Genomic DNA, 27521 nt, shown 5'->3' with positions numbered 1-27521 from the left:
CCAAATCTTTGGGCCTGTTGCCAGATGTCCCAGAGAAAGTCTACTGGAGAGCAAAACCGCTCATGGCCAGGAAGCAAGACGGGAAGAGACTAGGCTCCCACAATTCCCTTTGAGTACAGGGCCCCAGGGATCTAAAGACCTCCCACTAGGCCCTACTTCCTAAGTGTTTGGCCACTTTCCAATAGCGCCACCCCTTTGGGGACATTCACCATCTAAACTATGGTAGGAAGTACTTTTCCTCCAAAAAGTGAAAAGCACAGAGGATCCATCCGTTTCTACACATAAGGACCCAGTGTTCTGAGTGATCGCCCCCCTCTCGTCTTTGTGCCTGAGTGTGAGGATCCCTAAGGTGCTCTTTCGCCTGGTCAATGAGCCTGTGTATTCCCCTTTGCAGAGAAAGGAGAGCTCTTCGTACCTTCTCCCAGTTACTTTGATGTCGTCTACCTGAACCCAGACAGACAGGCGGTGGTTCCTTGTCGAGTGACTGTGCTGTCAGCCAAAGTCACTCTCCACAGGGAGTTCCCCGCCAAGGAAATCCCAGCCAATGGAACGGACATCGTTTATGACATGAAGAGAGGCTTTGTGTACCTGCAACCTCATTCTGACCACCAGGGGGTGGTCTACTGCAAGGCGGAGGCCGGGGGCAAGTCTCAGATCTCCATCAAGTACCAACTGCTCTACGTAGAGGGTAAGTCTGCTCCCCCATAAGGCCTAGATTTTAGTCATTTCTGGATGCTCCATTATAGGTACTGCAGTTCCCTCTTATGGGTGGAAATAAGGAAGCACAAAGTGCTGTCCTAGGTGCCTTCATTACAACACCACTTCTGGAATGTTCTACATCCTTGCCCTCTGATCCAACCAAATTCTTTGGCTCCGGTACTGCCTGTGCATTTGACCAGCAAGTCTGCTCTATCTCCAGCCTCCCCTTAGAACATCCTCTAGGCTTCTTTAACTAAAATCTGCTGTCTCCCAGGAGCACCATCTACTCCCCACCTCGAGGATGACACCCCTCTTGTGCCCATTCCCACATCCTGACCGTCATTCTCTCAACCTGTTAGGAACCTCTTCTCCTCTGCAGAGCAGGAACCTCCACGAGGTTCCACCATCTTTCTCATCTCTTCCTGTTGCTGTTTGCCATTGAATTTTAAAGATTACGTCAATGTCCACTTGGAACCCACTGGCCTGTTCATTATTATGTCAACAGGCACAACTGGTCTCCATATCAGAGTCCAAACCTAAACTCCAACCACAGGCTCATACCTTCCCAGGTTGACCCAGCCACTCCTTCTGCAGGGACCCTCCCCTCTCTACTACCCCCAGAATCATCCCATCCTCCCCACCCCAGCTGGCTTGGATCCCAGGGCTTTCTCTGCAATACTCTACTGCCACCTTGAACTCCTTACACTGTGTACTCTCCTCTCACGGGTCCAGGAAACACATCTTCTAGCTGAGGGTGGAAAAGTGTGCCTTTTCTACCTGCCCAGACCCAGAGAGCTGAAGGCTGATGGGAAAATCCCACAGGTGGACAGCAGGTGTTGCTATGAACTCTGGGTCTCCAGTCTTTGCTGCCTGGCAGTCTCTGCATTTCTCCAGTCTCTTCAAATGGGTACTGCAAACCTGAAGTCCTCACAATTCTGCCCACTTCATTTGCTTCCAGCTGGCCTCAGTCCTTCGTCCTGACAGAATTGAAACAAGATCAAATCTCTCCATTAAAAATGGTTTTTTTTTTTCTTTTTGGAAGTGTGACATTTTGAGGGGGGAGTTTCGACTCAGTGCATCATACATGAAATGCCTTTTTCCATAGTAACTTCCATCAATTCTGCTGTGTTGAGACTCCCTTTCTAAGTGTAGTGAGATCCATTGGTGTTAGCTAAGTCAAATTTCTCATCCAACAGACACTTTGGGTTAGTAAGTCAGCCTTAGTCTAGTTTTTAAGAGTGTTCATTTAATATTTTAACTCCATATTTACACCAAAACCAGCTCCTGTTCTCCCCTTTAGCAAGCCTAGCTGCTTGGAGAGGGAGTAGTTGATCTTCGCTTGGTCCCCTTCCCACTTTGGTGCTAGCCTGGGAGAAGGAGAGAGTCTGGAGCCCAGAGGTGGTGGGTAGTAAATGTTGACCGGCTTCTCATTTATGAACCCAATGGGGACAGGCTGTGGCTTTAACACTTATGTATGATAAGGGACTCATCCCAAGCCTGTCCCTGGGTGCCAAAAGTCCCATTTCAGGTGTGGTCTCATTCTCCTGCTGATCCCTTGGCTGCAGGTCCCCTCTGTTAGCATGCATTTCTTTGCATTTAGTTGCAGTGTGTTCCCAGAAAGACGATAGCCCTGGAATCTCTGTTCCTCTGATCCCTGGACTATGGAGCATGTGGCAGCCAGAAACTTGCATCCAGTCCCTTTCTTCTCCTGGCAGCCCTCACCCTCTTGCCTTTTCCAGGGCCCCTCTGCCCTGGGCGGATGGAACAAGGCAGGCCAGTGAGTAGATCTATTGCAGAAGGACATACTGCTTCCTTTCCCTGACAAGTGTTTGAGTCTCGTACCCTCCAATGACTTCCTGGAGAGAACACGCCCTCCCAGCCCCTTGCAACTGGGGCAAGCCGATGGTTTTCCATGCATTATAGTCCCTTCAAGATGACTTTTCTCTCTCTGAGAACTCTTGTGCTGATGGGGCGAGTGGGGTGTGTGAGGTGCAGGGTTCCTTTCACTGCATGGAGCTTCTCCATTCTCTGAAGAGACGAATGGCCCCGAGCTAGCTGCTTTCTGAAATTCGAATTTGGGTTCCTTGAGGCCTCCTGTGCTCAGCCGCGGGACTTATTCAGCAGGCTTCTAATAATGTCACCAAATAACTCTCACAACTCCCTTTGACCACCCGCAGCCCATGGCTAAGACTCTTTCTCCATCAGAGCCAGGCTCCCTGAGAGAGCTCTCTCTATTCCCCTTCTGTTTCCTTTCCTCCTTCACACACTCTTTGATCCACTCTATTGGCTCTTTCCCCTGCACTCAACCAGAACAGCCCTGGCCAAAGTCCTTAGGGACTCCCATGCCATTAAGCTCAGAAGACAGTGTCTGTCCTTATCCTACCAGATTCCACCTCTCCTACATAACCCCCCCCCCTTCTTTGGCTCCACTTCTTCACTCTGCTTTGTTAGTGCCAGGCATCCTTCCTTCTCTCCCCTAGAACTCTTCCTGGGCAAACCTGTCTATGTCCATGGCTCCCCTTCATATCTATTCACTAAAGCACCTAAATGATTATGTGTGGCCCAGAGCTGTGAGCAGCAAGCTCATGTGTCCAACTAGGGTCTGCACTCATCTGCAATTAGATGCCCCATGGCCCCTCTGTCCTCGTTTCTGAACTTGGCATCATCCTCCCTGGACCCAGTTCTCCCGTGTTCTCTGCCTCAGTGATGGCACCACATTCATCCAATGCAGGACCACAGCTGGGAGCCAAACCCAATCTCTTTCTCCTCCTAGTCCTTTAGATTGACTTTTAAAAGGTACTGTTTCTATCCACCCTCACTGCAAAAAAAAAAGACCTGCACTATCATTACCTCTTCCAAGACCTAAGGTATCTAATTGAGCTCTATGTCTGCCCTTTCTTTCGCCAGTGCATTTCCCACACAGATGTTGATTATAATTCCAACAAAACCACATCTCTTAGAACCACAGTTGATAGCTTCCTCATGACTCACCTCTGCCTCCGCCCTCCTCACCAGCCTGGTCTGGCTTCTCTCCTCCCTCTCTGCAGCATGCTCTTGCCTTCCTCTGCTGGGGGAGGCCTTCATCTCACCTCATGGGCTTTGCACCTGGGCATTCCTGGCCTGTCGATGCCTCCCCGTCTCCCATCCTTGTCTTTCAAGCTCACCCTGAGATGTTTTTTTAGTTCAGACATTGCTTCCTCATGGAAGCTTTTCCTGGCTCTCAGACAATTCTGAACTTGCAGAGAACGTTGGGCTTCTCTTCTGCAGCTCTCAATACAGTTGAAATTTTGAACAAACCATACAATGACTTGCTTAGTGGCTGCCCCTCCCCTGCCATGCAGGCCCCGAGTCCATACCTTTCTCATTTGTTCCTGTGGTCCCAGCTCCTAGCACATACCTAAGGCTGCCATCAAAATTACTAGTTAAGAAGTGACCATAATAAAGATGTGTGTTTTCAAAATGGTATGAAGTAAAGGCACTGCAAACAGATAGCTCTGTGACTTTCCTGGAAATACCATTCTCAACCAGATATTCAGATTTTCTCCATTTTTTTTTTTTTTCCTGAGAATTGACAGCCACTCACCTGTCTGTTCACCTCCATTCCTTTCGGTGCTGTTGTCCAGACTACCTTCATCCTGTTCTACTTGCTTTTTCCACAAGTACCTTCCTCCTATTCATCTTTTATTCCCTTCCTGTGACCCTAGAGTTCCAGATGACTACCCTATTCTGGGCCACCAAGGTAGAAAGGCACAGGCAGTGCCAAAGGCGACCCAACGTGGAGGGCTAGCCTCGGTGCTGGTTGGGAAGCCACGAGGAAGGCAGAAATATCATACTCTCTCCAAAGGATCATGGATCTCCCCTCACACTGTCACCTGCTTACTTCCAGTTCCCAGCGGCCCTCCATCCACAACCATCCTGGCCTCCTCAAACAAAGTGAAAGGCGGGGACGACATCAGTGTGCTCTGCACTGTCCTAGGGGAGCCTGACGTCGAGGTGGAGTTCAGGTGGATCTTCCCAGGGCAGAAGGTAAGCGCCACATCTCAGCCAGCCCTTTTAACTCATGGTTTTAAGAACTGCCAGAAACCTAGGGGACAATGGTAGGGACCAAAGCCTGTTTTCCTCTAAATTACTTCAGCATATTTCCAAAATGAATTTTTTAAGGACAATGAAAGGGATTGGTTCCATTAGGTAAGTCACTCAATGTGCCCTCTTTGTATGCAGTTTTTCTTCATTACCTTAATTAAGAAGAGACAAAAGGGAAAGGAGGAAACTCCCTCTATCTTCAGTCTCCTCCTGTAGGTATGCCAGAGGCTCTTCACAAGGTTCACTTACACTCTGTGCTCTGGGGCGAGGAGCTCTGAGCAGATATCCACCAACTGGGCATATAAACATGGCCCTGTCCAAAAGGTGCTGTGAGGCCAGACACCATTTAAAAATAGACTTTCCATAAAAGCAATTATAGGCATATTTAGGCTTTGTGCATGCTCTGCTTGCAAAAATAAATAGCTCCACTACCAACATGGAATAATCCCTTTGTTGCCAGAGGAAATTTGGCCTCTTAAGTCATACTCAGTAGCCAGTATACTTCTGGACTAAGGCTGTGATGGGTGGAAAATAAATACCTCCGGAGAATAGTATTTTCTAGCATCCTGGTACTTGATGCTTGTTTTTAAGCAAGTGTTGCCACACTTGGAAGGCATTAATGATTTTTAATAGAGGGCTTTTTTTCCCTTCATTGCTAAGTGATATTTTGTGAGCAGAAAAACTCTTAACTTAGTAATATATTACCTTTATCAAATGAATTCAGAAACACTATGTTCTTACCACCAAAGTGGGCCAAGATATTTCAGAAGTGACCATCTCCTTCTAGAAAGAGGGGTCACATTATCCACAGCATCACTTTATCCATCCTCAGTACAAACCTCTTCTCCCTGGGGTTTGAAGTCACCTTTGCCTGGCTGTGCTTCTCCCTCTCCTGTGTGTCAGTGCTTGGGAGTTCTTCATTTGCTGAAGAGTGCCTGGGTGTCCGACTTTTAAGTTTATAAATAAGAACCACCTGAGGGGCTGAAGGTGGGGAATGTGAAGACGGGATCAGTAGGAAATTCTGTTCACGTTTTTATGCTTAATACTAGTTCCACTTGGAGTTCCAAAAAAAGACATTTTTATACTAAGTAGAAACTTACTCAGGGCAGCAAGAAATCATCAAACAGTATCCTAAAATTCAGTTCTGCTGGGGGAAAAAAAAAATGCAGCCTTAAATGATTATACAGTGCAAAAGCTCTGAGTCTCCGAGCTCTGCATACCAAATAGTCTTTTCTAAGCATGTGCTTTGCACTTTGAAAGGAAACTCAGTGATGTTGGATGCACAGGAGCTGTTTTAGAGCAGCCTGCTGCCCTGCTTCAATCTGTGTGGATGTCTTTAAACAGGATGAAAGGCCTGTGGCGATCCAAGACACTTGGAGGCTGATCCACAGGGGACGCGGACACACCACAAGAATCTCCCAGAGCATCATCACAGTTGAAGACTTTGAGACCATTGACGCAGGATATTACATTTGCACTGCTCAGAATCTCCGAGGACAGACTACAGTAGCTACCACTGTTGAGTTTTCCTGACTTGGAAAGTGAAGTCTAATGGACTGATGGAAAGCCCATTTGTCTACACAGTTGGCTTTGGGGTTCTTTTTATTAGTGCTTTGCCAGAGGCTGACATCAAGTGCCAAGCCCCAACCCCTGCCTGTTAGTCAGACTCAGACATTCAAACTACAAGGAAGTCATCCATCTATTAATAGAAGTGTTAACTTTTCTAACAGAAAGCATGTATTTTGATTGCTTACCTACATCCATGTGTTTCTAGTTTTTATACTAAACAAGCATATGTCAATGAGTTTATATAATCATTTCTATTAAATGAGCAAGTTTTTAAAAAACAAGCATTTAGCCCATTTTTCTAAGTGGGCTTGAAGTACACCCAGAATTACTTTGGCAGCAATATTCAGGTCAATACCCAGTATTCTTTGATATAACAGCCACACTACCATTTCAAAATGTGCTTATAGTTTGACTACTTACCCACAAGTGGCCACTCAAGATTGAAATATTCAGACATGGCACTTTTTCTCAGTAACTTTAAAGCTAATACAACTTACTGATGAAGGCATTAAAAAAAAAGCCTATTAAAAAAAACTGCTGTGCTCAAAATCACTAATTCTAGTCTATTTGATAAGAACCAGAGCAGGCATTTTTAAAAGTTTAACTTTTAACCTAATGTAGACACCATGATTAAGGAAGATATGATTGTCTAGACCCATCTCTGAAAATATTTAGACCATAGCTGTTCCAATTTTATGTTACACAGCAGAAATTCTTAAAACAAGCCAAAATATTTCTCAACACACATCTTTGAATTTAGAAAAGCTTAGCCCTAACTCTAGCTCTGTGAGCCAAATTTCAGCTCACAACGAATTCTGTGGTTGCCTTGGAAATTCTTGTTGGAATAGGAGATATGACCTGAACTACTGAGCTGAGAGGGGCTACGCATGGGTAATGCTTTGAAGAGCAAAGTAGGGCAGAGGCTGCAATTCTTACAGTGAATATTCCAGCATTATTTATTTGATCAAAGTAAAATACACTTTCCAACACTACAAACAGCACAACCACAGTTGTTTACACATCCATATTTTTAAGATGTGCCAACATTTTGCATCCTACATGAAACATTTGGTTTGGAAAAAAAAATCTTAAAAGTTCTCTATTTCTTTTTTCCTATCTTCTCTCCTGTTGTCTCCCATCCTCTGTAAACTAATTGCTATATGATTTATTTCCCAGACACCTAAATGGTATGGAGGACAGCAGAAAATAGCACAAGATTAACCATGCATAAGGGGTGAATGGCAAACCCAATTTTGGCTAATGTCATTGAGAACAACTTGGAAGCATGAGCAGAGATTCCAGGAGGTGGCAGTGAACCTGCGTTCCCGTTCATCTGAAGCAAACATGGATGATTACATACATAACAAACTATTGCAGGTTAAAAACTTCCAACACAATCACTAATGAAAATAACATGCATCATGAATATCAATTTGCTACGTAGTGTACAGGTAAGGGGATGACTCAAATATCCACCTCTAGTATCCTGAGTCTACAGGGGTTATTTGCATAGTCATCAAATGCAGATTAGTAAATACTGACATCACAATGTTGACACATGCAGAGAAGGGAAAAAGCCACAGTTGTCCTTCCACCTTCCCCAAAGTCCTAGAAGTGGGGAAAGTAACAAGTGAATTTTTGAAGAGAAACTCAAAAACACAACTTGGAGAGTTGTAAAAGCCACATTTTCCACTCATCGGCTGGCCATTCTGCTACCTTCCCAAAGACAGCAGGAGTCCTTAAAGGGTATCCCCAAGAGAGCATTATTCCCAGACAGTTTGGTTCTAGCAAACACTGCATCACTGGCTTAGTCAAGGTGCCATGTTCACAGACTGCTGAACACTATCTTGGTTCTAGCCAATGACATTCTGTTTTCTCAAAGGTTTCCCAAAACGTGTCAATTCAGATCCAGGCCTTGGTTTATTTGGAAAATAGGTTCAGCACCTTGAAGAGCTGGCTCTGGAAAAGCATATTCCTCTATCCTTGTCCCAGAGAAAAACAGGTAGGAGGTAGAAGGTTTGCTTTTGTGACTCTGGATGGTGGAGAAAGGACAAAGGGAGAGATGAGGATAATAGGAGAGAAGACAACAGCTTAAATCTGTAAGGAGAACTTAGATCAAGGTAAAAATAAGGCAGAACAATCCATTGCTACTGCCCTTTTTTCTTTATACAGATTTTTTTTTTTTTTTTTAGAAAAATTAGGGTTCTACATTTGCTCATAGCCTGAGAAAATGGATCATAGCATAGTGTGAGGCTGTAAAAAATCTACAGGTAAATCAAGCTAAGTTTCAACTGACAGGGCTGAACATTGAAAAACTGCCAACGTGCTACTCCAAAAAATGATAGGGAGAATATACAGACATCGACAAGTCAAAGCTTTTCCTGTCGCACCCTCTCCCCACCTCATTACAGGGCTGAGCAGAGTTGGTGGTAGATCATCAAAATTCAAGCAACTATTGCTTTTTCTTTTATGGCTTTTGTTGAAACATGTACACTATGATTTTCTTAGTCCATACCCAGTTATATTAAGCTTTTGACTTTTAATATGCAGCAAAGAAGGCTGCCCCAGACACAGGACACTGTTACATCCATTTCATTCACACCCCCTACCCACAGTCAGACCGAAATAAAAAAATCACAAGAAGGTGTCTGTGGTGAAGAACATTATAAAGGTTATAAATCTTTATCTTAACAGGCCCCTGAGAGTTTTTCCCCTTATGCTTAAGTGAAAAAGGCAATGAACAAGATTCTCTCGTTCCTTAAGTGCTCTGTGCAACAATGTCCACGTCGATCCCGAAATCCTTTTTTGGAGGAGTCTTCTGCAACCAGTCCAAAGTGTTCCTCCAGAGTCCCCGTCTCGTAACTAGCCAACTCTGGTGGCAGGTGCTTTCCAGTTATTCTGCAGTAATTCCACATAAGCTAATGTAGCTTTGGCTCCCACAATCACTATTGGGGTCGGTCCTGCAAACCTGCGCCCAGGTGCCTTCAGAGAGTCTGTTGGCTTTCAGAAAGCGTCATCTGGGTGAAACGCTGGGGCTGGGGAAGGAGCCAGAATTCCTTGGTGACTGAAAAGGGATCGCTGAAGATGTGGGGGATCTCTTGGGGCTACACAAGTCCCCGTTGTGCAGCTTCCACAGCAGCTCCTCATTCTCCATGGAGAGGCGCTTGTTGACTTTCGACTCCTTCTCCAGCGACTCCTGCAGCACTGCCTGCTCAGTGGAGAGTTGCCTTAAAAACAAAAAAGGGCCAGAAGCCGTGTGGGTCTTAGTTAACAACAGCAGCAGCTTGAAAAAACTTCTTACCACTTACAATCTGAAAGCTACACCAATAAAACAGAACTCTACACATGGCTACAGGTTATTAAGCTGGCTTAGAAATCCAAATATTGAAAGCATAAGCTGAAGCCAAAAAATTATATTTTGGGGGCAACTTCATAGTAGGCTATGACACTTCTGAGAATTTTACATGTTTTCTGACTGTCTGATGTTCAGGGTTATTTTGTTTTTGTCTAAAAACATTCAGAGTGGTTAGGCGGGGGCTCTGGGAGAAGGCTGTTCACCCAGGTCTGGTAACAGCATGGACACCTCCAATCCCACTTCCCAGATGATCAGTGCCTCCATAACCCCCAGCTTCAGTCACGTGACCAGGAGGTCCATGGGGGAATGAGCCAAGACAGTAAGGCTACCATCAAGGATGGGAGGGGCTAGGAAAGAATGGGCCGTTCCATTTTTACCTTGAAATTGCCATGTGCTTGTCCATCCGAGCTTTTAATTCCTCATTCTCCTGCTGGAATCGCTTCAATTTGTCAACCAAGGCTGTGTTGTTGTCCACCTTGGTGAAAACGAGAATTCCAACATTTATAGGTAATAAAAAACAAACAGAATCCCCTCATTTTTTTCAGGCACATTCCTGATGCAAGCACACTTTGGGGAGACTAAGTTAGGGAAATTTAATAGCATATTGGAATATTTAGACACTGGGACACTGCAGAAAGAATCAATCTACAACAGCAAAACAGAGCATCTAGATTATGTATTTTTGAAAATGGTATGTTTCACTACGGACACATCCAAGTTGAAACTTTGTTTCAAATTCCTCCTGAGAGCTTGTTCCCTGCTGGGTCTTTCCCTTTCAAGGTGGTAAAATAAATACTGCAGTTGAATGGCCAGTGTTTGTCAAAGTTATTATATCTTATGGCGATTTTTGCAAAAATATAAAAAATAAAAAATTTCTCACATCTGATGAAAACTCCTAGGTCAACAGTTCATAGTTCATAGTTCATAGTTCTTGGTCAAAGAACATTTCATGTTCTTGGACATTAAGAAGGCCTTAAATGCATCTCATGGCATAGTTGCCTCTGTATGGCCAAAGGTACAGTGCAGTGGAGCACAGCACCAAAGAGAAGGGGTAACACTCCTTCTTGGATCAAGACACATTTGTTTTGCTGGTCTGCCAAGGCTAAACCTTCAAGAACAAACTGATCAGCTGAGAGATTCAAAGATAAGATCCCCGAAGACATTTAATCACTTAACACAATGGAGAGCCGATTCCATCCAGTTCACTTTTCAAAGGTACGATTTCATTACTTGCTTAAGAGGCAACATCACAGTTTGGTCAGAATTAATCCAAACCTCTGTCATTGCAGTATTATGACTAATCCACTTTGATCCAAGTGCCTGGTTTGGAGCTTTGTTGCCATTTTTTGTTAGTTTTGCAGAACCCAGGGCCACGGGGCATGCCAGCAAGCCCTCTACCACTGAGCTATATCCTCAGTGCCCAGTTGCTCCTAAAACATCCTCATATCCAGGAAATGCTCAGCACAATCCATTCAGGTGAAATAACTTTCCAGAAAGTGACTACAGAATAAAAGAAAAAGGAGACCTCAAAATACTTAGTAATTATGAAGGAATTCAAGATGAAAATTAGAGGTGGGAAAACCTGGGTTTAAGAGACTAAGTGGGGACTGATGTTAAAATATTCTCATCTAAGCCTTCATTTTTATAGAAGAGGAAATTGGTCCTGATAATGATACAGAACTAAGTATTTATCTATTTTTGGTATTAGGCTTTACCATTGGGTTACATCCCTAGTTCTTTTTGTATTTTGAGATAGGGTCTAAGTCGCTGAGTCTCACTAAGTTGTCCCCAATCTTGTGATCCTCCTGCCTCAGTTCCCGAGTTGCTGGGACTATAGGCTTGTGCCACCATGCCTGGCCAACAGATCTAACTACAGACAGAGCTGGTTTTCACACCACTGCTTTTTTCCTTAGACAACTTCTTCGAAGACCTGGAACTTGCTATAAGTAAGGTGATGGTGGCTGTGCCCATCACAGCAGCAACCCATCTATTGTGATGCCCCTTGGGTGTGGCGAGAGACAGAAACACCACGGGTCAACAAAAACTGAAATGTGCTGGTACTTTCACAACAGAGTCGATTTCATTACATATGATTTCTGAAAAGTTCTGTTCTATGAACGGCATATGAGGCAACAAATTATTAACAGGATTATCTCTCATCACTACCTGCTGTCCAATCTGGTTTAACAGGATGATTGTTGGCAGGAACTGGTATAGCTACTAGATTGGGCCATTAACAATCATGAGTTCCTTTCATTTCTTTAATAAAACCAAGATTTCCTGATGATATCAAGTGTCCATATATCCAAGTGGGGGCTTAGCCATTACCTTCCTCAAAAGACAAATAATAGTCTCTAAAGAAAACCAAATGAAACCAAACTTGGCCAAATCCCCAAACTCCCAACAAACAAATGCCAAACAGACCAAGAGCGACCTCCATGCTCCTACTGTCCAGGGCTACTCTGGGTTTGAATGAGGAACTTAATTGACAATGAGTCACCCACAACAGGGGTGGGGGTGGGGGTGGTAAGCAGTGCTTGGAGGCTGGCTCCTTCGAGAGCACAGTACAACAACAACCCGGATCACTGAAGCTGCCTGGCCAAACCTGCCAACTTGGTTAGAGTCCTGGATAGTGGCAGCTGGGTTTCAGGGCTAGGTCAAGAGAACACTGGCCTGCCACTCAAACACAGAGCACCGGACAGCTGGGCTTTGTCCTAGAGGCTGCAAACTAAATTCTATCCATATTTCTCACAATGCTTTCTATTTGTCCCAGTGGATTGATCTTATAAAGCACAATTCTTTTATCATACTCTAATTTACATGAAGAAAGATGAAGAGTTTAGATATATTATGTGATTCCAATGGAATTAACTTACATACCCAACTGTTCTGGACCTGAGAAACCTACCCAGAGTTGGTGGTTATTCATTTTATGTTATCCAAAAACTTTTATTATACAGGTGAAGATTCACAGACCACTGAAACATGAGTCTGATTCATTTGGTTATAGTTTTTCCAAGAACTGAATGCTCCTTTACATATTTCTTGAAAAACAAATATTCTAGAAGGCAACAATGAATCAGCCTTGATCAAACTTGAAAAAGAAAATGAAATTACCTTTTGTATAAGGTCCAAATACATCTAAGTATTGGTGAACCAAACTCTATAGTTCTAAGAGTTTGATTCCTATTTCCCAGGTATTAATACATTTGGTAAGATCTTCAATCTACTCTCCTGAAAGAAGACCTACCAGTTTCTCCATTTTCATTAACTTTATGTCCTGTTGATGCAGTTTCTCGTTCTTGATCTCCAACACAGCTTTCAGGCTTTCTAGTTCTTGCTCCAGATACATGATCTGAGGGTTCTTCTGGAAAAGATACAGTTCAACATTGCTCTGACTTGTTTCATACAGTCATAGAGTCTCTTTAATATAAAGAATCTTTTAATGTTAGACATTGGAAAAACAAGTAGCAATTTCCTCCTTCTTTGAGCAATTTTAGAGAAAGAGGTGAAAAAGAAGAATTAAGATCATTTAATCTCAAGGACGATAGTTGTAATATTGAAAACAAACATTTCACTCAATTATTAGTAACTTCATGCAGAAAATATATTGGTAGCATCAAAAATGTTATTGGAGCTGGGCTCTGTGGCACATGCCTGTAATCCCAGTGGCTCGGGAGGCTGAGGCAGGAGGATCACAAGTTTAAAGCCAGCCTCAGCAATGGTGAGGTGCTAAGCAACTCAATGAGACCACGTCTCTAAATAAAATACAAAATAGGGCTGGGAATGTGACTCGGTGGTTGAGTGCCCCTGAGATCAATCCCGGATACCAAAAAAAAAAAAAAAAAGTTACTGGAAACAAGACTATTGCTTATAATACAAATGGAGCTCTGGCTAGAGATCAGGCAATCTACAAGTCCATTATTAGTGGTGTTTAGAGGGAGAAAAGAGAAAAACAGTTCTAAGAAAAGTCAGTACCAGATCAGGAATAAAAGGCAGTTCACTTAGAGGGCTCTCTGGAGAAATAGTAATCATGTCCTGAGTCTTTGAATTTTTTCTTCTGATAGTGTTGGCTTGGCCCTACTTCTAGGGTGGCCATAACACTATCATTTTGTATCCTGACATCCCATCAACTACCTGGCACATAGCACATAAAATTCTTCCCAAAATAAACAGTCATTAAGGGAAACATCCAGAGATCAAACCACCAGGATGGACCCCACACCACCCCATACCCTACTGCTTGCTTTATCGATAGAAATTCAACTGAACCATTCAAAATCTGTGATATTAATTAACAGCATAATATTTATTAATCAGATCTTTAACAAAAGACTTTTTTGTTAAAGATTCAAGATTCAGTAGTTGGGATGATCAAAATTACCCAATGGGGCATTATTCCCATTCTGGACCAATCCTGGGAGAATTGGGGAACAGGTCTTAGGGATTACTTAATCCCAGCTTCCAAAGCCTTACTTCACAGAAAGAGGAAACATGTTTAGCAAGTCAAGTGACTCACTCAGAAAAGGTCCAGAAAGGTATCAGAATCAGAAAGGATCTGAACAGGAATTGACACCTGGATCTTCAACTCTAAGCTCTTAAGTTTTATATTATACAATCTTTATACATATAACTTTTTTGCCCAGAAAATAACAAATCCCATCTCATCTCCCTCCGAGCTCCGTAGTACTGGGGATTTAAACCAGGGGCTCTTTACCACTCTGGCACATCCCCAACCCTTTTTAGTTTTAAAGATAGGAGTCTCGTTAAGTTGTCCAGGCTGGCCTCCAGGAGCTTGCCCTCCTCCTGCGTCAGCCTCCCCAGTGACCAGGATTACAGGTGGCTTGGCAACAGATTTTAAGTGGCACAAGGCTTTGCTTCTGCAATCCCAGAGCACAAATACTTGTAATGGAAACAGTGGTACTAAGAACAGCAAGGACCGAAAAAACAAAACAAAACAAACCCCCCTGCTTTTTAAATTAAAAATAAATAAAGGAAAGGGCAGGGGAGTAGGGATACACACTGTAAGAGAAAGCTGAGCTTTCAAGATAAATTCATGTTTCAAAAGTAATGGTTTATTTATACAAAGAAACATCATTTACTCATAAAGGGAAATGAAGTTAAGTACTGGCAGGTGCTCCCACATGGACAAACCCAAGAACGTCGTGCCAAGAGAAGAAGTCAATCACAAAAGTCCACACGCTACTGATCAAATGTCCACAACCAGCAAATCCATAGACATGAAAGGCTGCCTGGCTGCTTAGTGCAGGAGGTTTGGGGGGATATGGGGAGTGATGGCTAATGGGTCAGGGATACTATTTGAAGTGATAAAAATGTTCTGTAATTAGACAGTGGTGAGTGATGCATAATGAATACCCTAGAAAATGAACTGGAAATTTAAAAAGGGGAACTTTGTAATAAATCATGTTACAATCATTTTTTTTAAAAAAAGATGGTTTTCACATAAAACCCTGACCCTGATAGTTTCCTGTAGGTATTTGCTCAGACCACCCTGAAAATATTAACTTTCTTTCTGTCAGCTTTTAGAATATAAAAAGAGAGGAGATATCGGTAAACAAAGAGAAGCTGTTTTACATTAAAAAAAAAAACTGCAAGACATCAAGGGGATTCCAAATTTCCATTAATTCTCTGGCTGCTGAACACTGTGCAACTCAGATTCAGTTTTTCAGAAGAAAAACTCAGTAGTGATAGACAGCACACAACTTACCAAATTTGCCTTTTCCCTGGCTATTCTTTTTTGCTCTTCCGATTTCAGCTTTTCATTTAAAGCATCGTTTTCACTCTTCAGATCATTGATTTGTTTCTAAAAGACAAACAATGACATGTAGGATGTCAGTTAATCAGCAGATGGCAGAAAACAGAGCGAAGGTACACAGGGACATATCCAAACCACAGACATCCAGAATGATGGCTTTTTGTTTGGAGGAGGATATTGAGATTCACCCACCTCTAGTGATTCCTGCTTCTCAGAAAGTAAATCCTCAAGCATTTTCTTTTCCATTTCATGGCTCTTCTTGATTTCTGAAAATGAGATTTTTTTTTTTTAAGGCGGTAACATTCTGTGATTGCTGCACTCCACAGCTGCTGAAGCATACAGATGTATGAGCTCGTCATGAAGTTATGACGGTGCTACTTCACATCTGCATGATGCCTTCACATAAATTAAGCAACCTGTTCTCAGAATGGCTTTATGAGGTGGGTAGGGCACTGAGACCCACAGAGCCAAGAGAATTTAGAAAGCACAGAATAGAGGGCAGGGTCTCAAAACAAGGGCTGCGGACTCTAGGTCTGGAGCCCCTGTGTTCTTTTCAATGTGCACTTCCTCAACAAAATAGCCTACTAAGATTAAGCTTGTTTCCAGCACAAAGATGAAAAAACAATGTTTATTAAATGTCTACTGTGAGCCAGTCACCTTCACCTATCGTTATCTCTGACCTCATGCAGCTCTATTTTTCTGATGAGAAAAGTCCTTGCTCAAAGTCACACAGCCAATTCCCACCACGTGTGCTCCTCCCCAAGATGCCCCTGGCTGGTGTGAAGACTCCAGCCACACTGTCAAGTTCTGAAAGAAGGGCTTCTTGTTCTTTTCCTTCAACCTCAATCTTTCCAGTGGTGACAGGAGAGATAATAACAAAGGCTTCTTTCTTGATCCAGTGAGCGACGCCTACATTTCACAGCAGTGCTGGTGTGCAAGGCGGGTACTGTGGCTCCTTTACTGTGGCATGATATAAAACTGATGCCTTCAACTTCCCAGGAGCATAAAATAGCAACCAGCTACAACAACCAACACCAAAAAGGCCTTTAAAATCTTTAAAAGTTCATACTGCTTCTTAAAAGACTGGCATTTATAACAAATGCTTATTTGTATCCTTAGGGAGAAAGGGCCTCCATTAACAATGAACAATATAAAAAGAAACCAAGAACACCCCAAGATGAATACCACAGGGCATTCTCTGGAGGGGAAAGTCTGAATCATTTCTGCTCAAAGAAATGTCATGTTTTTCCATTATCTCATTTTTAAATAGCAAATAACATCCTTGCCTGAAAGGGAGTTTTCGTAGGCCTTCTTTAGCAATTCCACTTTCTCCGAGTGGTTAGCTTCAATTTCCAGCTTAGCGGTTTCATGGGCGGCATTTAAGTTGTCAAACTATAAGAAACAAACAAAACAACAGTTTCCTGGTAAAACCAAAAGTTCTATGTTGAATAAACAAGCAGCGACATTCAGTGACTTCATACAAAGTGGCTCCAGAGCTTAAGGGCTGCCTAAGCCAAGGAAAGACCACGTGAAGAACGGCTCAATGTGCATTTATTGCTCTACTCCTGTCCCCAGGGCCCTCTGGTAGCAATGGCAGAGTCCATCCAAAGGATGCTTCACAATGACAGTAATAGGTGGCCCTGTCACACTAACCACCACATCCTCAGCCCCTAGCACAGGACTGGCATGTACAGTACACACTGTGTAAATGCTTGCTAAATGAAAACTTAAGTGAAAAGAGGTTTACAATATTCTAGTCAGTGGGAAAAAATGGGTTAGAGAAGAGGAGGTGAGGGGGGACGGGAGTGGAAGGAAGGAGGAGGAGGACAAAATTTGAACCAACACCAGTATGCTTCCAAATCTGGGTAGTTGGATAAAGGCCTGTTTTAGCCGGGAATGATGGTGCAAACCTGTAATCCCAGCAGCTTGGGAGGCTGAGGCAGGAGGATCACAAGTTCAAAGTCAGCCTCAGTAAAAGCAAGGTGCTAAGCAACTCAGTGAGACCCTGTCTCTAGATAAGACAGAGCTGGGGATGTGGCTCAGTGGTTGAGTGCCCCTGAGTTCAATCACCTGCATCCCACCCCTGACCAAAAAAAAAAAAGAAAGGCTATTTTAAATTTTATCTTTTCCTTGTTTCTTTTTCTTCCCTTCTCTAACTCAGCATATATACATTGCTTTGATCATAAGAAAAATTCAATCAAGACAATTTCTTTTAACCTATTCAACTAAAAGACCAAGGGAAACTCCTCGAGAGGGATGAACAGAGATTGAAGCTCAGCACACTCCCTCCAGCAGGGCACAGACCTGCTCTTGCAGCTGGATTTTATACTTCTCTGCTTCTTCAATGTAAATGTTCTGGAGCTTTTCACACTCTCCAGTGTAAAACTCCTTCAGCCGATTCTCCAGTTCTGCTTGGTCCGTCTGGTGCTGCTGGTTAAGCTTCTGGACAAATCCTTCATAGGCCGTTTGTAACTCATTCCTCGCTTTTTCTAATTTCTCACAGGTTGTCGAAGCAGCAACTGAGATGGAAGAGAAAGGGAAAGTTGCCGCTGAATTTGTTGAATGTCCTAAATTCACAGTGTTCACACACCCTGATGGCGACTCCAGAGGCGTACACAGTAAGATCTCACTCCTCTGGTGACCAGTGCTAGTTTGCATCTTGAATGTCCCCAAAGGCCCATGAAGGCTTGGTCTCCAGCCTTGATGCTATTGGGCGGTGGTGATTGGGAGGTCTTAGGTCACTGAGGCATGCCTTGAAGTGGATGGCGGGACCCCAGGCTCCTTCCTCCTCCTCCTTCGTATCCCAGCCACGAGGCAAATGGTTTGCTCTGCCACATAATCCCTCCCCTCCCACCATGCTACACTGCCTCACCACAGGCCCAAAGCAACGAGGCCAATCCACCACGGGCTGAAACCTGCAAAACTAAGTCAAAATAAGTCTTTTTTCCTTCATAACTGGATTATTTCAAGCGTTTTCATTACAGAACAGAAAGCTGGCTAACAAAAACAGATTTTCAAGCATAATAGTATATAACTGAACTATAAAAAGGAACAAAAGGGAATGATATCTGGAAGAAGCAACAACAAACAACCATAAGACACCCCAAAAGACTGACTACCAAGTGGTATGAGAAGAGCTGGGTTCCCAAGAAAAGATCACTCTCTTCTGTGATGACCAGTCTGGGCAATGGTCACAAAGAGAAGAGCCCAGATTGGCCAATGTATGTATGAATTGCTTTTCTTTATTTTGTTTTGTGATGCTATACTGGGGAAGAAACTCAGGGCCTTGTGCATGCTCTGCAAATGCTCTAGGTCACTGGCCACACCCTCAGCCTTTCTCTGGCCAAAGTATTTCTGATGACAAGTAACTCCACTCAGACCAGCCAGGGTTAGAAGCTAAGACACAGAAGGAGCAGCAGCAATCACACAAAAGAAACAAATGGACTTTTAACTTGTACTGAATTTGAGTTGATGGTAATTTGCTATTTCAAAAATATAGGTATAAAAACAAAATATTAGAATATACTAAACACAAATCACAAAAACCCTAGGAATAAAGTACTACCTTTTAAAAGCTCTAATATCAAATAAATATACTGAAAGGTTAGCATATTTTTAAAAAGCAAAGTAATATGATAAACACAATTTTAATGTGAGACATCTTCCCTTTTCCATATCACTATTAAAAAGAGGACTTTGCACAATATAATACATTGTATAACACAGAGATACCTATTTACACACTCTAGTAAATCCTAGAAGATCTCAAATGTCTCAGGAAGCCTGACTTCAAGACTTCCCAGCCTTCCTTCACCACTGAATAAACACAATGTTTTCAGTGTTTTCTGTTGTTGTTGTTGTTGTTACTGGGGATTGAACTCAGGGACACTCAACCACTGAGCTACATCCCCAGACCTATTTTGTATTTTATTTAGAGACAGGTCTCACTGAGTTGTTTAGCACATTACTTTTGATGAGGCTGCAACTGAACTCTCAATCCTCCTGCCTTAGCCTCAGGAGCCGCTGGGATTATAGACCTGTGCCACCATGCGCAGCTGGTTTGTATTTTGAATACTGCACTGGTAAATCTGTTGAATTAATCTTTATCTTTCTTTTGGTTAAAAAAAATACCTTTTAGGAATTATGAAAAAAACTGTTTTAGGGCAAAGAAAAGGATATTTTAGATCAATCATTATTCTACCTAAAGAATGTGAAATTGGCTGGTTCTTGGGTCAACTTCTTATAATGGTATAGACTTGTTTCTCCAGGAATTTGCCACGTGGTGGTAAAACTAACCAAAGCCATTTGTCCCAAATCAGAATTCTTTCAGAGGTAAAGGAGGTCATGTTAAACTAGTGGCCAAGAATAATGTCTACCAAAGAGAACCCTTAAAAATAAATATTTACTGAAGAGGTGCTATAGTTTAGATTTTAAGTGTCCCCAAGGATCCATGAGGTACCAGCTTAGTCCCTAGCTAGGTGCTATTGAGAAGTAGGGGAACCTCTTGGAGGTGTGGACTTACCAGGAGGTCATTAGGTCACTGGGGTGTGCTCTAGAAGGGAACTGTGGGACCCCAGCGTCTTCCTCTCTCATTCCCCAGTCACGAAATGGTTTTTGCTCTGCCATGACATATGGCCTCACTCAAAGTAACAGAGCCAACAAACACATCATGGACTGAAACCTCTAAAACCGGGAGCCAAAGTAACCTTTTCTCTTTCTAAGTTGGTTATCTCAGGTATTTGACCAAGCGCTCGAGAGCTATCTCACACAAGGGGAAAGGAACGTTCGACGAGACAGAAAAGCAACTTGGTGACTGACACAGAACAGGGGTCCATACTTGTTGAACCCCGAGATCCTATGAGCACCCGATTCCTAAATGTACAAATAAGGGAACTAACACAGGGAGGGTAAATGCTTTGCCCATAGGCACAGTGCTGGTAAATGGCAGAGGGCTGGATCTGGGCAAGCAGCCTGGATTCTGATTCAATCTGTGCCAGAGACTGTGCTCCTCCTGCCCTCCCCAAGCTGCCTCTTGTGCCAGGAGCTGGTGGGGAACAGGATGGCGCCTGTCCCAGGAGGCTCCTTGTCTAAGACAATACAGACACAAGAAGCAGCAATATTGGGCTACACCTAGAGTCCCAGTGAGTGGCACCCAAGTGAGTTCCCATCCAGTCGGAGCTGGGGGGAACCAGGGTTGGTCAGATTTTTAAAATAGTTTTTTAAAAATTGTGGTAAAATTGACAAGACATAAAATTTATTGGTACAATTCAATGGCATCAAGTACATTCACACTGCACCATCCATCTCCAGAGCTTTTCTCTCCCTGTCCCCCCCCAAACTAAAAATACATATCAATTGATAACTCCTCCCACCGTGCCCCAGCCTCTGGCAACCACCATTTCACTTTCACTCTCCATGACTGTGATTGCTCCAGGAACCTCCCATGAGTGGAATCACACAGTTCTTGTCCAGCTTATCCATATCGCCCTCAAGGTCACCAATGGTATAGTATGGTCAGGATTTCCTTCCTTTCTATGGCCAAATAATATTTTATCATTCATATATCTATCTCACAAATTCACACATTTACCTGTTGATGGACACTTGGGTTGCTTCTACCATTTGGCTGGTTGAATAATGTTGCTGTGAAAATGTGTATACAAATACCTGCTCTCAATTCTTCTGTGTGTACATATCCAGAAATTGAATTACTGGATCATATGGTGATCATAGTTTTGATTACTGGAGGGACCACCACACTGGTTTCCATAGTGGCTGCATTGTGCTGTATGACAGTCTGGTTTCTCCACATCTCTGCCAAAATATGTGGAGCCATCCTGATGAGTGAGAGGTGATCTATTATGGTTTCAATGTGGTCAATAGGTTTTTAAACTAATCCACATGATATAAATAAATTTCTGGTATCAAGAATAAAAATTATACTCCAACATGAGCAGCAGCAAAAGACCAAACAGTGTGACCTTGGGGACTAAAAAGTTTACAAGCAGAAATGCTGAAGATCCAAAAGTAGACCAAGGCCAGATTACAGGGGCTATCCCATGGAAGAGTAGAAAAGTAGCCCTTTGGGATTAAATATTAGAAATTAATTTTTTTTAATTTCATAAAAGTTAATGACTATCTTAGGCTGGGGCTATAGCTCAGTGGTAAAGTCTAGTATGTGTGAGGTTTTGATTCCCCAGTATCAAAATACACCTTTCATGTTCACTGGTATTCCATTATTTATCAAAGGAGAAAACAAAGATTCAATAAATCAAATGTTAGTCAAATGAGTAAATAACACATTAGCTTCCGCCAACTTACTCTACAGTATGTATAAATAAAATGACAGGACAAGGCCACAAGGATGGGAACCTTTCTCTGAAGATTCCTGTGCGCATTCCATATTAGACATTTATATGGACATAGCCCATAGAAAAATGCTTTGCAAACTTTCAACGATGGTATCAAATAGCCCTCACATCACAGAAATCTTGGTTTGACCTGGCCTTTTCACTTAATTCCTTTGGAATTTCAGATATCAGCAAAATTTAAAGAAAAAGAAAAAAGTGCTAACATGATCTGAGCTCTCTGAAAGCTCCTATCAGAAACAGAAGTGCCTGAGTGAGGCCAGTAACTCAGTAATAAACTCAACCAGTTTCCACAAGTTACCGCACCTGGCGGATTTCAATTCATATGCTGATAATCAAACTACCTCCGTTTTCTCTATATCACTATGGTACAGAGTTTCAAGTCAAATAGGATACACAGAAATCCGTTCACATTAGCCACTGGACAGGATGTTTCCTCTGTTTAGCAAAAACAAAAAGTCCAAATAGTGTGCACTCTTGTTGGCCACCACGAATGAGGTGAGGTGAGGACAGACGGGAGGGACTGGGAAAGGAAAGAGGAAGAAAAAGGGTCAGATGGGCAGCGGGTAGTTTACTGCTGTTATTCCAACAGTCCAAAGCTGCAGGCCCAGGCCCAGACAGTGACATCAGCCTGCAGCTGTGCAGAGACCTTTGCTCTGTTTACTGCACTGTGGTGTGCTGTGTGGAGAACAGCTGGGGTGCAACAATTATCACTCACACAAATGGCTGTAGTTTGAATCCACTCGCCTGGGCTCCGAAGGAGACATTTATCTGGCATGAGGACTCCAGAGCTACTTTTAAAGGGAGGCACATGTAAACACTGTACAAAGGGTTTGCCCAGTGCTTCATCTCTGCAGGGACACACTGTGCAGGGAGGGAGTGGAGGGACGTCACCCCATGGACTTTCCCTGGTACTTATCACAGCACAGGAGACATCTACGACATGCCTATGCCGCCTCCCACTCCTGTCCTCAGTCTTGCTCATTCCCACGCTCAGTTAATCAGACAACCAACTTTTTAAAGAACTTACTACATGAACACAGAATCTACTTGCTGAAGCAAAGGAGGCCTTTTGTCCTTGTTTCAATCATTCTTAGATGGATTTTAAAACACACATATGATTAAAGCCACTGGGGGACCACGACCTGGGGGAGAGCTGAGACTTCTGTGCACGCACTTGTAAACTACGAGAGCTTGCTAACAGCCATCTTCCTAAAAATGAGGAATATGGTTTTCAGAATTTTCAGAAAAGTCACCGGCTCATTTAAAGAAACATCTCTAAAATGTAACACCAATTAAAAAGCAGAAGTCAATACTTTGACCCCGGGGGTACACCACCCCTGAGAAGAATTCTAGGCTGAGGAAAGCCCGAATAGTCTGCCTGAGCTACCTGAGCAAGGGAGAAACCTTCCCTAAGAAGTGAAGAAATACCTGAAGCTTTGCTTTTCAAACAATTATTTGCATGACATCTAGAAAAGTTGCCATGCCACAGTCAAACATAACCTGGGGGGGGGGGGAGAGTAGGATTCATCAACTGATCTTACGGAGCAAGAGTCTTCATGGATTTTTGTAAGGGACGGTTAGATTTATTTTCATCTCAGACAAGTTTCCCTTTGTTGACCAATAAATGCTCTGTTTACAGAGGACAGTACACACCCATGGCCTGAACATATACTTTTGAAGTGATACAGAGCTTTCTTAATGATCATTTCACAGAAGCATGTTCCATTATGAGAAAACAACAAAAAATTAAAAAAAAAAAAAAACCTTTAAGAACATAAATAAATGCCTTAAGAGAGTACAGCCAGGACACTTAGGTTGAAATCTGTCATACCATTCTGCTATGTGATTTGAGCAAATTACTTAAGCTTTTCAAGCCTGTTTCCTCATTTCTTAAATGGAGGTAATACTAGTGTTTCCCCTATTAAATAGGGGATTAAATAGGCTAACACATGAAGTGCCTGGCCCTGTGCCCGACTTGAGAGTGTGGTAAATGTTACTGTATTATTTCTAGCTGACTCAAATGGGTTTGGAGGGTCCTCAAAGGCATGCTTGGGATTCCGTAACAGTTAAAAGGTCACATTTCTTGTTTGGATTTCAAAAAAAAAAAAATATATATATATATATATATGTATATATATATATACACATATGAATGCACGCCTACAGATGAGAAGGAGCCAGTTTAGTAGTGTACCTCCATCTCAAACCTTATCAACTATGGTTGCTCTTGACATCATCTACAAGAGAATTTTCCTAGTTTCAGGCGAGGTATGTTCACATGGAAGGTGAGGCAAATTTTTGTGGAGCTACATAAGAAAAAGAAGAGCCAGACAAGATTTCAATTCGTTCTCCCCCTGCAGATGCACACCTTCCCTAGGTCCTGGCAAGCCCCTGGGCTCTCCTCTGCACCACCCATGAGGGAAGTGAGACACCCGGGTCCAACTCTGCTGGTCTGCTTTGAATTCCTCTTTCAATCTCTTTGGCTGACTGGAAACAAGCCACCTGCTCTTGGTTCTGGTCTCAAACAGCACACAGTTGGTATAATTCTCAGCATAACTTTATCTGACTTCTGTCCCCACCCTCAGAACCAAGAACAGATACACTACCTTCTACCGTAGTAGTGTGATGACTTCACAATATCGTACTGAGGAGAAATCCTACTGAACCCTTCCAGGGCCAGCAATGATGTTGGCGACTCTTAAAGCAGGGTGGGCTCTTTTAAAACTGGAGGTAATAGTATTCAACCAAGTATCCAAGAAGCACCTTTTTTTTTTGTACCAGGGATTGAACCTAGGGGCACCTGATCACTGAGCCACATCCCACCCCTTTTTAAACTATTTATTTAGATATAGGGTCTTGCTGTGTAACTTAGGGCATCACTAAATTACTGAGGCTGGCTTTGAACTCGCAATCCTCCTGCCTCAGCCTCCTGAGCCACTGGGATTATAGGCCAATAAGCACTTTTTGAAAAGCACATTGATACTTTGGGGGAAGGCAGCCTTCTGTAGAACAACAAAGGGTGAGCCTTAGACCATCAGACATATAGGCTTTTCCAACTTCCTGGGCTTCTAGGTTGTGATCAACAAGGTAGGAACGAATACCACCTGTTCTGCCAACCTTATAGTTTATTGAGAAATACATAGTTACTATTAAATTTTGTGGAGTCTTCACAGACTGTGGAATGACACCTAATCACAAGAGCTCCACGATTTACTTCCTCAAAAGTACTTTTGTTTTTCCCACATGACCCAAGAAATCTGGCAGACATGTGCTAGACGAGGGTTTTTTGTAAATTTCAGAATTAGCTGCAAAGGTTTTTCTCATTGCTCTTGGGCATTATACCCATGAATTGACATGAACCAATTTCAAAGTCTTCCACTGATCATAACTTACAAGAAATTGATTTTTACAAGATGCCTTCACTATCAAATCAACTCTCCCATAAATAAGACCCCTCTACCTTTAAAACTCAGTTCAGACTTTACAAAGGGTTTGAAAAGCACATTGATACTTTGTTCTTATGTTTATTTTTCATGTAATATAATAATACTATAATAATAATACTCTGAGTTGATAAACAGCTATTCCCACAAATCTCATTTTACCAAAGAGGGAGCTAAAATGTCAGACTTCAGTGGAGACCTCAAGCCTTTGAGTACTATAGCACAAAACACCAAATAGGATCTGACCCGCTGTTTCCCAAGTCTGAGATGCAGAAGAGAGAAGTTAACTTAGACCTGTAATGGACACCTCAGGGAATTAAGAGCTTAATTATCTTGTGGAGGTGCTGAAAGACTGAAAGATCAGTCTTGGCACGGGGGGAAAAAGTACCTTTGAGGAAGCAAATCCTGGAGCTCTTGTGATTATGTATCATTCCATGGACAGTTAAAAATGATCTTTTTCCCCTTCCCCTACACTGATTAGTTCTCACGAAGTCTTACTGGCAGGTGGGGGATGACGGGCCCAGTCAGCCTATCTTCTACCTCCTGACACGAGGCCAGCTGGGCCTCCAAGGAGCCTGCAGGTTCTTCCTCCCACCATGAAGACAGGCCAGGAAAGGCTTTGTTGGTTTTCAGTTCGCTCACTGGCCAACGACAGGCTGCAAAACAGATGCTCTTCTTTTCACAACAGCAGACAGACATCCCAAGTGCAAAGGAAAACATCTAGGAATGAAAGTGGATCCCAGAGGAAAGCATGGCCTGGTAACTGGCAGTGTGCTCCACAGCGCAGGACTGAGGAAAAGGAGCTCGACTTGGAAGAAACCATGTTACGATCAAGAGAATTAATTTAGTGTGAATAGAAATGTGATTTCAAGTCAGTCGCTAGCTATTCTGCCTGTCCTCCCTGATGAATCATTGTTTAGGGTACAAGGGTAAACAGCACTGGTAAAAGTCTATATGATGCATAAAATCTGGAGGCCTGTTTACAGGCATGGAGCAAGGTGATATCACTCTTACTTGATTTTTTTTTTTTTTTTTTTTTTTAACATAAAAGAAACAACTTTCTAGATAGGTGCTCCCAGGACTATACTTTTTGACAGTGCACTATGTCAGAATCAGCTGGGTGATTATTAAAAGCGCAGATTCTTGGGCGCCATCCCAAGTCCACTGAGTCAGAATTAATGGGCGTGAGAACTGGGAGTCTCATTTTAAGCACGTCTGTTTCATTATACAAGGAAGTTTGAGAACTATGCTCTAGACAAATGATGCTAAATTAGGAAAACCAAAAGGTGAGAGACTGGAGTTAAGACAAGAACTAGGACAAAGAGGAACTTCACTCAGGAGCTTTCAAAAACAGACACCAGTGCTAACATTTTACATTACTGCAGGTGAAACAACACGGTTTTTTTACTGATAAATGTGGCCAGCCAAAGTCCAAATTTAGGACAGTTATAGATAAGAATGAGCTAAATTTGAGGTGTCTATCAACTCCATCTTCAACTCAGCCAGATAAAGTACTCTGCTTGATGTATACTTGGTTTTCATTTCACTGATAGACATTTCATTAAAGTCTACTTTTAAAAAAAAATCACTTCTGTAATTTCGTAACACAAAACTGACTTAGCTATATGAAGAGTTTTTAAGTTTTTAAGTTCACAACCTTGTTAAATCAAACTTATAGCCAGAACTAGGACAGGGAAAGAATTAACACATTCCATGGGGTGTGAGCTAGTCTGAAGTTCAGAGCCACTGGGTAAGTGTTGATCTGTTTACTACTTTTGACAACTTACTTTTTAAAAGTAGATAACAAGACATTCTAATAACACTGTACTTCTTAAACTTTCTATCAGAAGAAAAGTTCCAAAAGTTCAATGCAAACTAGCGTTTATTTCAAAGGATTTTCCATTGTTTTTCATGAAGCTTTCCTGTTGTGACTGACTTGGGTTTTTAATCCAACCGCTTTGCTCCTGAGCAATTTGGCCTTAGGAAAGGACTCACTTTGTTGGAGTTCTGTTTTCTTTTTAAAAAATGCAAACTACTTATAGAGCTGAACATTGCTTTTTAGGAATAAATAATAAATGTTGCAGCCATACCCATCTCATAACTTTTACACACAGAGGGCAAAATCCACTAATCTTTTACATACTATGGGAATTATAGAAGTGTTTAATGAACTAAGGGTTAGAGCCTTCATTTGGTTCATAAAACAGAAACAAGTAGGACTAGCA

At 42.6% G+C, this 27521-nt stretch overlaps 2 protein-coding genes across 9 annotated transcripts in view; one reads left to right on the top strand and one right to left on the bottom strand.

Moving 5' to 3' along the window:
• Window positions 1-10512, top strand: part of Pdgfrl (platelet derived growth factor receptor like) — a 49280-nt gene extending 38768 nt beyond the window's left edge. Inside the window, exons 4-6 of the mRNA XM_005334303.5 lie at window positions 395-688; window positions 4586-4725; window positions 6127-10512. Coding sequence (XP_005334360.1) covers window positions 395-688; window positions 4586-4725; window positions 6127-6315 — 623 coding nt within the window. The 3' untranslated portion in view covers window positions 6316-10512. The remainder of the gene's footprint in view (window positions 1-394; window positions 689-4585; window positions 4726-6126) is intronic.
• Mtus1 (microtubule associated scaffold protein 1) overlaps window positions 7281-27521 on the bottom strand; it is a 146081-nt gene continuing 125840 nt past the window's right edge. For 7 of the 8 annotated variants that reach the window (XM_078031078.1, XM_005334304.5, XM_040267864.2 and 4 more), the window contains 7 exons: window positions 17787-18001; window positions 16769-16874; window positions 15675-15748; window positions 15435-15530; window positions 12957-13073; window positions 10084-10181; window positions 7281-9578 (listed from right to left, as the gene is read on the bottom strand). In XM_078031078.1, coding sequence (XP_077887204.1) covers window positions 9365-9578; window positions 10084-10181; window positions 12957-13073; window positions 15435-15530; window positions 15675-15748; window positions 16769-16874; window positions 17787-18001 — 920 coding nt within the window. In that variant the 3' untranslated portion in view covers window positions 7281-9364. The remainder of the gene's footprint in view (window positions 9579-10083; window positions 10182-12956; window positions 13074-15434; window positions 15531-15674; window positions 15749-16768; window positions 16875-17786; window positions 18002-27521) is intronic. The other variant, XM_040267863.2, reaches the window with a different exon arrangement.

Source organism: Ictidomys tridecemlineatus, chromosome 14, assembly GCF_052094955.1.
Source record: "Ictidomys tridecemlineatus isolate mIctTri1 chromosome 14, mIctTri1.hap1, whole genome shotgun sequence".
In the NCBI taxonomy this organism is placed as follows: Eukaryota; Metazoa; Chordata; class Mammalia; order Rodentia; family Sciuridae; genus Ictidomys; species Ictidomys tridecemlineatus.
The sequence above is the reverse complement of the archived record's forward strand: the minus strand, read 5'-3'. Positions and strand labels throughout refer to the sequence as shown.